The sequence below is a fragment of the Gobio gobio genome (genome assembly GCF_949357685.1).
Source record: "Gobio gobio genome assembly, chromosome: 14".
NCBI lineage: Eukaryota > Metazoa > Chordata > Actinopteri > Cypriniformes > Gobionidae > Gobio > Gobio gobio.
The window spans coordinates 22,817,340-22,829,619 of NC_137107.1; the positions used below are offsets into that span (position 1 = coordinate 22,817,340).

A 12,280-nucleotide genomic window follows, 5' to 3' on the forward strand; every position below is an offset into this window, starting at 1 on the left:
TTAGTAAAATAGCAGACTTATTGTTTAGTACAGCATAATGATTTTATAAAGAACATACCTATGACATAAGAGAGCAGGACGGCCAGCAGCACAGCGGCTGCGATCGCAGACACAGCGGCACATTTCCAGCTGCAGTACTTGGAGGGCTTCTTCAGCTTAAAGGAACTCCTGGAGAATGTGTTTCTGGGTAAGAGTCGGGGTGGTGGGGAGTAGACGGTACCACCGGTCAAGGGATAACCTGGGGAAGAGCTGCTGAACAGAGGAGTGCTCCCAGACGGTGTCTTAAAAAGAAAGTGCCTATAAGAAGAAAGAAAAAAACAACAACAATAATAGTACTTTCAGCACCATTTTAACATGACTCAGCTGTTAATCTGAACTAATGCCAGCAGAAGGCAAATCTCTTGTTTATCTAACTGTATCACTAGTCTAAACATTCTGGAAAATGTCAATATGCCCACGGATTTACTGGGCTTTGATAAATCTCATAAAAAAAACCCTTCTTTAATGAGCTGAATGACTAAAAAAAGCCTGTTTAAGCTTGTTGAATGGCTAACTCTGGGGAGTAGGCTATTTGTTTCATTCACATTTTCCATGTTGTTCATTTCGTTCTCATGCTGTAGTTTGTCTAACAACCAGGAGTTCAATTTGTACATAATGGCTTTAAATGAGGCTCATTTAACACAGCTCTGGTCATTTAAAAAGTATTAGGCATCAGACTACTACTTTGTGTACTAGCAGTATAGACTGAATGCATCATAAAGACAACTCCAATCGACTGCTCAGCAGAGAGAATTGATTTTTGTTGTTGTTAAAACCCTGTTCTTGCTAAGATTTAGTAGGATGCTGAATAACAGTTCTGAGCACTCTGGGCTGCATCAAACCTTTATAATTAAAAATATTATGACCATCAGACGTAAAATGAGAGGACAAATGATGAGGTAGATGGCAATGTTATTGCAAACGATGCCAGATCTGGTAGCCGTGGCGGACAGAGTCAAATGTGGGCTGAAAGGGGAAACGTGTGTGTGCGTGTTTGGGAATGGGGGCAGATGGGAAGGGGATGAAAGCAGATGACAGTTGACCAGGAAGCTTTGATGAGCACTAGGTTTGGCTCAGGCTGAGGTCCTATGCTAAACCAGCCTCAGATCTTTGTCCATGTGTCTTGTTCGGGACAGGAGGTCCAGTCAGACTCCACCAGGCCTCTCTGTTGCCCCCCAGCTAGACATCCAACTGCTCCCTGCTGCCCACAGCCAGAACAACCCATGAGCACTGGCCAGCATCTCAGTTCTGCAAAACTTAGCAGCAAATCTATAGCTAGCTGTCAGATCTGAGCTGAACCGGATTAAGAGTCTGGAATAACATGTGACACCATTTACTCACCTTCATTTGAAAGAAATTCACTACCAGTTTGTGCCACCAAAAGTTTGTGGTCTGTATTTTTTTTTTGATACAGTAAAACAGTAATATTGAAAATTATAATTACAATTTAAATAATTTTCTTCATGTGACGGCAAAGCTGAATTTTCAGCATCTTTACTCCAGTCTTCAGTGTCACATAATCCTTCAGAAATAATTCTAATATGCTGATTTGCTGCTCAAGAAACATTTCTTATTATTAATATCAATGTTGAAAACAGCTTAATATTTTTGTGGGGAAAAAAATAAGATTCTTTAATTAATAGAAAGTTCAAAAGAACAGCATTTATTTGAAATAGAAATTATATTATAAATGCATGTCCTGTCACTTTTGATCAATTTAATATGTCCATGTAGAATAATAGTATTAATTTCTTTAAAAGAAAGTCTTACTGACCCCAAACTTTTTGAACAATAGTTTTTACTTTAAACTGATGTGAGAATCACTGAGCCTACTCATTCACATAAAACAATATATTAATTTACATTTTGCAAGACATTTTTTCTTTACAAAGGCAATATGCGAGGCGTGAACGTTAATGAATAATGCTGGGTATTACACCTTAGAGAACAAAAGACCCACATAATGGCCTGCATAATGAATGAGCTTCAGGTATGTGGAGCAACAGGACAAAGGAAATATATTTTTTTGTAATTTATTTAGAATATAGTCAACAAAGGCCTATTTCATTTAAAATGATCAAATGATTTGACACTGCAAAAAATGCTCTTCTTATTTTGTATTTTTTCTTGTTTCCAGTCCAAATATCTAAAAATTCTTAAATCAAGATTCATTTACTAAATAAGTAAAATTTTCTGGGGAATTTTTTTTTGCCTTAAAACAAGCTAAATTATCTGCCAAAACAAAACACACGATTTCAATCAGAAATGTTTTTGAAAGAAGTCTAAAAAAAAATAATAATAATATTGTGACACTGAACCCAATTCAGTATTCAGTAAATACAAATAACTGAATAATTGGTAATGATGAATGTTATAAGTAAAATATTTGGGATTTAAAACAACATGCAATGCAATTATGATTTTAAATAGTATAGGGTGAATTCAGATTGATTGGGACACGTTTACTTAGTCATTTCAATCGCAAACATTTTCTGAATCATTTGATTTTGTAAACTATCATACACACAATACTCAAATATCATTTTGAGCTTCAGTTCATTTATGAGACATGCGTGCAATGCATGATCGCCAGCGTTAAGGCTATTGTCTGCTATATTTGATTCTTATTAAATAAGAAGCAAATATATTAAAAACATTGATTAAAATTAAGATACAATTTATACAAAACGAAAACAGGCCAAATAAATCTTGTCTAAACAGTCTTGCATCTATGATGTACATTTTATGTTGCAGCAGGATTCATATTTAACCGTCTTTTTGCGTTTAATATTCACAGATGCTAACAGAATAAACTTAGCCTACCACTTGAAGTGTTTGTTTGGGTTGATGTGTGGGCATTGACGCATGGATCGCCTCAGACGCATGGATCGTGCTCCGTGGGCGTGGTCGCATTACCGGATAATGAGACGCTCGCGAACGACTGACAGCTCTCTCTTTTCAAACAGATTACATAAACACAGAATATTTGTTTTCGATTTGATTCACATTATTTAAAACCTGACATTTTAACGTTTCTTTAGACATATGTCTCATGTTTGTGTGATAAGTTTTCACTAAGCTACAGGTCATTTTCTGAAGAGAATCAGATTAGACATCATTGAGAGAGAGGCTGAAGATCGCGCATCATGTTTGTTTTCTTTATTTAGCAAAAAGCACAACAATTTGTTCTCATTGTGACTGTACACAAAATAACTTAACAGATTATAATGATGTATAACACTTGCCTGAATGATACAAGTTATTAAAAGAATGATAAGAGTTATTTGAGTCGCTTTGGCACTGATAAGAAAAAAAGCGAGACGGTCGCGCAGACTCGAGGGGGTTAATCCGTATGACTTACTTTTTCCCATGGAATCCATAGGTTTTAGGACTTTTTCCCCCACACAATAAAGGAGGAATAAAGTGATGGAAAACAAAAGGAGAACGGGGGGGGGGGGGGGGGGGGTCGCCTCGGTTATGAATGTATGTAGATAAAGGGAACCCTATAAACATAATATGAAAATGGTTTTATCTTTTTTTAAGAGTGTATTGGTCACTGTTTTCTTTCATTCTTCTGAATTTCTTTTCTGTTCCAGAGATATGTCATATATTTTGGAAAGAAAAGTTTGAGGAAAAAATTTTGAGAATTTTCATTTTAGTATGAATTATTCTTCTAAAATGTTTTCTGCATTCGTTTGTTGCTTCTCATTTCAGTGCTGGAAAGAAGTAACAGGTTGTGAAATAGCAATGTCAGGTTTATGCGCAGCTGTGGTTCAAATTCACAGCAGAATAAGTGGCTGAGTTTGAACTGTGTTTTTCATACGAGCTGGATGAGAGCAGTGAAGTGGGTATAGAGAAAATCTGTCATTCCCTACTCCGCTGCCTTGCATGTGGCCTCGCACTAAACTGTGCATTCTCACTGTGCAGTCATGGTCATCTGTGGACAAGCTCCGGCTCAAGGTAACTCATGCAAGCTTTCATGATTTGTCTGAAAGCATTTTTCCACTCTAGCTTAATAACACACAGCACAGAATATGAAACATAATGAAAATGTGTCTTTCCATTGCAGGGTGTGTCATCAAGATAGTATGCAACAAGAAATCCTACAAAAAAAAACAACAACAAAAAATCTATAAAAGAGCAGATAATATTCTAGAATCTTTTAAAGTCCAAACATATTTCATCATATGGTTTGACAGACATGTGATAAATCAACTTAAAAGAAGCGTTAAAGCCAGATATCAGGGGCCATGTGAATAATCATCCCTCTAGGCCAAATTACATTACACTGCTGTGGAAGATGAGAAGGGGAGAGATGTGTGAAAGCGAGACGGAGATGGATAAATGGAGAAAGACCGAAAAGGAGGCACAACAGAGCAGCCAATAAAAGTGTTATTGTAGCAACATATTCATATTGTGACCCACAGTCATTAACCCCTGAGCTTCATCTACAAGCAGTGGCGGCTCGTCAGAGGAGGCACAGCCTACCCAAAATTTTGAGGTGAAAATGGTAGAAGGATGATTTAATGTAATAAACTTCCAAGTTATTAATTTCATGTCTCAGAATGTGTATTTATTGTTTGCAATTTCACCTCTGTAAGTGTAACCACGAGCTCTTTCCCGAATGTGCCGAGACTGCAAAATGTGAATGTCTGAAGGAATAGAGGAGGCATATTCATAGCCAGAGACTTGTGCCAATCACATTGGGTATTTCACATTCAGCGATTAGGAGTGATGAGAAAAGAAACATGGCAGAGGAGGCTAGCCTCCCTTGGTATATCAACCAATCATCGAAGAGACATAAATTACGTGATATTAGTTTGAACCAACTACGTATGGAGAGTAGAGATATTTCATATTTGATCGCAGACAAATTTACCAAACTACCATTCGACCAAAAGCTACAAATTAAAAATGAAGGAAAACCCCACGCATATAGGCTAAGATAAGATATAGGCTACAGCAATCAGCTTCACTAAACGGCCGAACACAGGCATTTAAAGGACAGAAGGGTGGATTTTTGCTTCAAGTGATAGGCTAGGTGAGTGAAATTATATTTATATTGTCTTAGTATAAATGTCGTTTACTGTAAATGTTCTGTCTAAGGCCCCATCCACACGAAGCCAGAACTTTCCCCATCCGATCTTTTTTTTCCCCTCATTTCAAGAAATATCTGCGTACACACGAGAGCATGAAAACGGCTCAAAACGATGTAGTATACATGCCAGGCCAGTATGTGGCACTGTAATTCTGCCACAGAAATACACTAAAAACGGAGAAGAAGAGTTGTGGCTAGAAGGGGTACGGCAACAGTTGGAGGTGAGGTAAAATCTCACAATAAAATAACAATAAATAAATTTGCTACTTACCAGATGTGTTTTATTAACGCATACACCTACCCCAACCCTAAACATACACTCTAAAAAAAAAGGCTCGTAATCATAGGGGAACCTTTTTTAGTGCTATATAGCACCAATTTTGGTGCTTCAGTGGTTCTTCAGCGGTTCTTCAGAGGTGCTATATAGCACCTTAGTCAAAGAACCGGTGAAGAACCTCTGAAGAACCGCTGAAGAACCTCTGAAGAACCGCTGAAGCACCAAAATTGGTGCTATATAGCACTAAAAAAGGTTCCCCTATGATTACGAGCCAAGAACCATTTTTGGTGCAATATAGAACCTTTTTTTTTTTAGAGTGTACCCTTACAATAATGCAAATACAGTAATTAAACAACGCAGTATTGATGTGCGCATGCCCAGTGCCCGTAGTTGTATTCCTTCTAGTCTTCCCCGCGCAGGACGTGGTGTGATGACATCACAGTTTCACAAAATATACGGATTGGCTGTATACACGAAACCGCAAGGGTGTCGTTTTCAGATTTATCCACTTTAGGACCCGGTTTCAAAAAATAGCGGTTTCAGTCTCCCAAAACGCCGGATCCGTGTGGACGAGCCCTAAAAGTGACCCAAAAAAGCCAATTTAAAGCAGTTAAAAAATCATTGGGAGGGGATCCGACTGCTAAAATTGTGTGTGCCTCCTCTAGTGTTGCACGATATACCGGGACTAGAAAAGTATTGCGATACCCTGCTGTTAAAATTTTATTAGTACTGGTACTTTAAAAATTACAGCACTCTAATAAGAGCAGTATTTCTTCATTTGCGTTGATGTGTGATAGCAGGAGTCAGGACGTCCGCCACTGTCTACAAGATAATGGGAACGACATTTAGGTTCACTTCAAACACATATTGATTAATGAGCATGCATACAAAGACAAACGGGACAGACCCTGTGGGTTTCACATGTGTGACACAAAGCTACATCATACCTGATGGACACTAATTGTAAAATGTCATACAAAAGGTAAATTAATTGATGCTCTCTTATTCTTTTTTAGTGTAACTGTGCTTTCCACAAGAAGGTTTGAAGATTATAGCATTAAAAATAAATACGGATGAATGGATGGATGGATAGATTCTTCTTTATCACAGTGAATTTAAATCTTCAAAAGGTCCCTGTTGTACACATGAAACTTTTTCTAATGTTGACTAAATTTTTTGCACATTTTTATTTGTAAAAAAACGTGCTAATTTGTGTTAGCGAATAAACAACACCGCGCCAATCAGAGAATGCTCGCCCTACTGGGACATCTCACAAGCAAACCATCCACACCAGCAAGTGCAAACAGAGCACGACCGAGAAACATGGCAATAAGCAAAAGCGAGGCAAAGCCGCAAAAAATCGCACTTTCACAGTAAACACCTTTTCTCTCCTCCTGTGGGAGAGGAGGAAAGGTCCAGAGCAATTAACAAGCAAACATGAGATTTAACAGAGAACGCAAACAAACACAAACATCTCTCAAGGTGAATTAGTATTCCACACAAATATATAAACAGTCCGAACTGTCCAAAATTCCACTTAATTGGGATTTCCGAATCAGTGACGAAGCCTCTGGTTTGCTGTTCAACATTTTTTACAAGGCCAAGGTCCTTTACTGTTTGCATGTAATGACCAAAATATATGGCCTCTCCATATAGGCAATTCTGCTGTTTATTTCCACAAACTCAAAACATGATAAATATCTCCAGGAAGCCCAGCCAACCAAAAACAGTTTTATGTTGAGATCCATTGAAATGACTCACTGGAGACACTCTCTCTCTCATACAACACATCGATCTACCGCTGTCCCTAATACTGGATGCAGTGGCAGCATTCAGAAACCTCAAGCAGAGGCTGTTACATTCTGTCCACTTTATTCTTATCCGTCTCCAGCTAGTGAAGTGTCTAGATAAGAGCGATTCCCATCCACTTAAAGCTACACTGTGTGATATTTTCCCCCATCTAGCGGTTAAAAGGTTTATGACCATCCAGTGAATATTAGTTTCTCTTCCTCTCAATTCCGATTTCGTTTTAACTCCTACGGTGGCCAATTTAGTCCAAGATTAATATGGCTTCCAGTTCGACCTCTTCCACATTCGACACGGTGCCATCGAGTGTTAAAACGCGAAAGGCGAAGCTTGAATTTACGGATATGTCCCTCTTTGGCTAATGTACTTTCAAGATGGAGGGGCAACATGGCGACCCGCATTCGAACTCCTTACCCGTATGTATTTTCAATGGCATATTATAAACTTACGACAATACTTTATTACTTGAAAGAAGTAAATATACATTAATGAGCACATATATTTTGGAAAGAACTAAGTGTTTTTAGCTAAGAATAAACTAAAAAAGTTACACAGAGTAGCTTTAAGAAAATAATGTTGCACAACACGTCTCCATTTTGTACCATCTGAGAATTGAAGCGTCCACACTTTGGTCATTAAGAGCGAGGAAAAAACAGCAGTTCAAGCAAGTCTGAATACACAACAACATCACACAGTTCATCAGCTCAGATGAAATGTAAACCACAACTCCCATAAAAGACAGAATTAATAAATGTCCTGTAAAGAGCACATTCAGGGCTTCACAGCGATGCCAAATGTTTGGAGGTTTCACCATGACAACAGCAACTCCTTGGTCTTTAAAAATGACTGACATCAATTTACAATAGTGATCAAATTTAGCACTCTTGAAAATTATGCCAATTATTACTCCCATTATTACACTTCTTTTTTCATCACATGTATCCCCAAGAACACTTTAATATGCAAATTAGATACTATGTATAGATACATTTGTATTGAGTGGGACTACCCATTTATGGCCATTTTACCCACATATTGCATAAAGTAAAATGGTATATCAATTCATTCCATTATATCCTTCATAACATAGTTGAGAATTATCTTTAGACACAGTTTGGTTAAAAAAATCCTGAAACCTCAATGATTAAAAATTCCATTGTTTTTGCCTATGCATGTAATTTCATGTAATTTTATTTTTTAACAACCGAGTCCTGGTGTCCACTACAGCGTAACATATGAATAAAATATCATTTTTCAACAACAAAAAAAATCAATTTGTTTCTTATGCTCTAAACAATGTAATGACATGAAACAAATACTAAATAATTAAAAAAAAAACTTTATTTTCTGGGTCTCAGGAAGAATAATAAAATATTTGAGTCCATTTAAATTCAATTTATTCACAAATTCATTTTATGTCCACAAATTGGTAGAATCTACTTATATTTAAAAGTATATAAAATATATATATATATATACAAGTAATGCAATCAAACTTTAAATTAAATTGTTTAATTAGATATCAAATCTGGGCTAAGTGTCTATTTAGCTGTTTTTCTTTCTCTTTTTTTTCTCTTGTGTGTCATTGGTCTCTTACTTTGTATAAGCTACCATGTATTGTTAATTTGCATTTTGTTCAATAAAAAAAAGAAGACATTTATTGAGCAGCAAATCAGCATATCTGAAGGATCATGTGACACTGAAGACTGGAGTAATGATGCTGTAAATTCAGCTTTGTTTTAAATGGTAATATTTCACAATATTAAATTAGTGAGCAAAAGAGACTTCTTTCAAAAACACAAAACAATATCCAACACCAAACATTTAAACAGTAGTCTATATATTTTCCGCTACCACTGTATTACTCTTCGCTTAACACATTTTACCATGTTTAATTCTTTCCACAGATTTCCCTCCAAAATCTGTCCAAAAAGTCTGCAGATTCCACATGGGCCGATCATATCTGGCGACGAACAAAAGCAGTTAGCGATAGCTGCGATTCAGAGCAGGAAAGGCAAGTATTTTTTCTCTGTATTTTTCTGTGGAGAAGTTCGAGGCCTGTTAGCGGATGACAAGTCATGTGCAGAACAAGTGAGAGAAATGACACCGGTATTTCAAACAAGCCCACGGGGAGAGCGATAGAAGGGAAAAAGAAAAGAAAGAGACAGCAGGTAGACACACAACCTCTTCCCTGACGCCTAATAGAGAATCTTCTCCCATTTCCGTCCACTAAGATGGAGCACACCGTCATTAGCTCCAGCTCAGGGGGGCACTGCAGGAGTTTTAGCCCAAGTAAACCACCTCTAATTGGGCTCCATCTCTGTGGCAGGCCCAGTTTTTTTCTGGATAAATACTGAGCTTTCCGAACAAGAGGCTTAAAACTCAAGACTATGGAGGAGAGTTCCCAGAGCTCAAGTGTTCAGTGCACTCTGATACTGCGCTATTAACACACACTCACACTAACACTCGGCTGAGATTTTGATGGTGGTGTGACGTCCCGGAGGAAAACAATTTGGAGAAAAAAAGATTCTTCCCTCTGCTGTTCCTCAGAACTGGGCCATTTCTTATGCACTGACGGGAGATAACAATGGAGATCATATTTCATAAGATAATTAGTCTTGCGATGCATAGCTAGTCACAGTGAGCCTGCATTTTTTCAAACCTTCGAGCATCTGGAGTTTCCCCTCTGTGCTGCCGAAACCCAGCAGAACCATGTAGGAGCGCTGAACGTCAAACAAACTTTTTTACTTTTTCCAACAAGAGACCAGGGCTTAATTTGAGCATTTGGAGGATCCCCCGTCTTATATACCAGAAAAAGATATTTATTTTATTACCTGTGAACACACGTTCAATATAATAACGTTGTTAATAACTTGCTATGTTAAATGTATATAATTATTAAGTGGAAGAAATGCAGCCACAATGTGGTCCATGCCATGTTTTTGGCGATGATTTATTGGACATGACTGTTATGTCGCAAGGGATATTTTCACATTTGAGTCATTTTTAAATATTTACGTGCAGAGGTGGGTTTTTCAAGTTCAATCTGAGCATGTTAACATAATTATTAGGTATTACACATTATATCTTGAGGGAACTTGTCGCGATGGAGTCCATTGCTTCGGAGAAAGTTATTTGTGTTGTTGGACAACATTTTATTAATTGCTGAAAAAAGACAGCAGAAGAACTGATGAAATATGGGGGCTCAAATGGCCGCTAAGCCCATCCGCCGGCAGCCTCCTTTATACCTTCAAGTGCACGCGCGTTTAAACTTCCGAATTCCATACAAATGTTGGTCAGACCTTTTATTGTACTTAATGTCTCTTATGAAAAATAAGTATAGGAATACTTTATGTAGTAAGTATTCTAATATCAATATACAAGTTGTATACTTGTAGGTGTACTATTTCAATACTACTTGGGACTAAATTGGCGCACTTTTTAGTGTATATAAGTATACTTTCAAGTATACTTTAAGTGTAACAATAGTAGCCTCAGCCTCAGACATCACGCCCACGGACCGCTGGCTGAACGTCTGATGCATATGGCACACTTTTCTGGAAACACTTCAGGAGTTTCGAAGTCGTCATCTGGTTGAATTCTACAGGATGTCTGTGAGACGTGTGTGTTGCATTTTTTAGCGGTCCGCCTGCAAACAAATGCCATGAAACCAAAGTCCCTCGTAGAAGAAGAACGCCGCCATGTTTACAACTGTGATCAACTAAACGCTGGATTTTCAAAAGTATGTGAAGTTTGTGGCTTCACTGTTGCAGTAAACTTGCACAACGTTCTTGAATTAATCATTTATAGATGCACGCCGTTATTGTCTGTTATTGTCAGGACATCGACTTTACATTTTCATGCCCCCAAAACATGACGCGGAACAAAACAAACTGTGATTGGTTACATTACATGTCAGTCAAACGTCCTCTTGGGTGGTCCTTGACCAATGAAAACTGCAACAAAGTACCAACCTTCTGCCGTCAGTCTGAAAGTCTGGCTACGCGAGACTATAACAGTAGTACATTTTGAGTAGAACTAGGTTTTCAGAACTAGTTTTCTTTATTTGAACTTAACATCATACTTATAGTTTACTATATTTATATATTATTTATACACTTTAAGTCAGTAAGCAACTTTTTGTTAGCAGCTTGTTTCGTTTTAAATATTTCTATAGTTTATGTTTTGTTATATTTGATATATTTTTTAACATTTTACATTCATTTGCTAACTGCATTAATTTGCTAACTTACAAACATTCATTTGCTAACTGTTTTTTAAAAAGTTAGCTTTACGTGTCCTAACAGCCACAGGTCGGACAGCTGCATCAAATAGTGGGTCAAATCACCCGACCGACTCTCCCTACAAAAAGATAGCAGAGCTAAGAGTAGCTCTAAACTGCCTCTGTAAATACCCAACGGTATTTATCTCATTAAACCATCGTGAGAAGTGCTGGGTTTGCACATTGTGGCAGACAGGGCTGTCTAACAGACAAAGCAATATGAGGTAGAGGCTGTTTGAGGTCACGTCCACATGCCCTGAAAGAAGTCATTCTAATCTGCCAGCCAAGGGTAGTGCTTTGAAGTGTCAGGGGATTGTGGGTAGTCCATCCAACGTCTGGAGGCAGCTTGATATGTTTGAAGGATCTGAGAGTGCATTTGCCTGTGTCTGCGTGGAGAATATTGAAGAAGCAAACCTGCAGCCGCTCAAAACTGTGATAAACTTGGATGCAGCTGCGTGCCGGTGGTAAAAACTCCCTCTGAACTTTTACCTGCTCCACCTGCGGTCCCCTCGGCTCCAGACTCCCGACCACTGAGACACTCTATTTCGTGTGACAGCTGCACACTCCTCGCTTTCTGTGACTCTCAACCAATATGTCACCATATGGCCCTGTTCCTTTCTCCTGCTAGCACTCTAGCATTCAAAGTAGAACTTCTCGTATCCTGTGCTCACCGTTGCAGCCGTTTTGCATGCGTGCCATCGCATGACCTATTTTTCAGGCGGTGCTTGCTTCATCTGAAAGTGAGTGTCAATTTTTTTTTATGGGAGAGAGCGACGAA

At 38.1% G+C, this 12,280-nt stretch overlaps 1 protein-coding gene across 2 annotated transcripts in view; it reads right to left on the bottom strand.

The window, feature by feature from the left end:
- Window positions 1-12,280, bottom strand: part of tenm2b (teneurin transmembrane protein 2b) — a gene marked incomplete at its 5' end in the record, with an annotated part of 256,725 nt that overhangs the window by 65,864 nt on the left and 178,581 nt on the right. For both annotated transcript variants that reach the window (XM_079834802.1, XM_079834803.1), the window contains one exon: window positions 59-297. In XM_079834802.1, coding sequence (XP_079690928.1) covers window positions 59-297 — 239 coding nt within the window. The remainder of the gene's footprint in view (window positions 1-58; window positions 298-12,280) is intronic.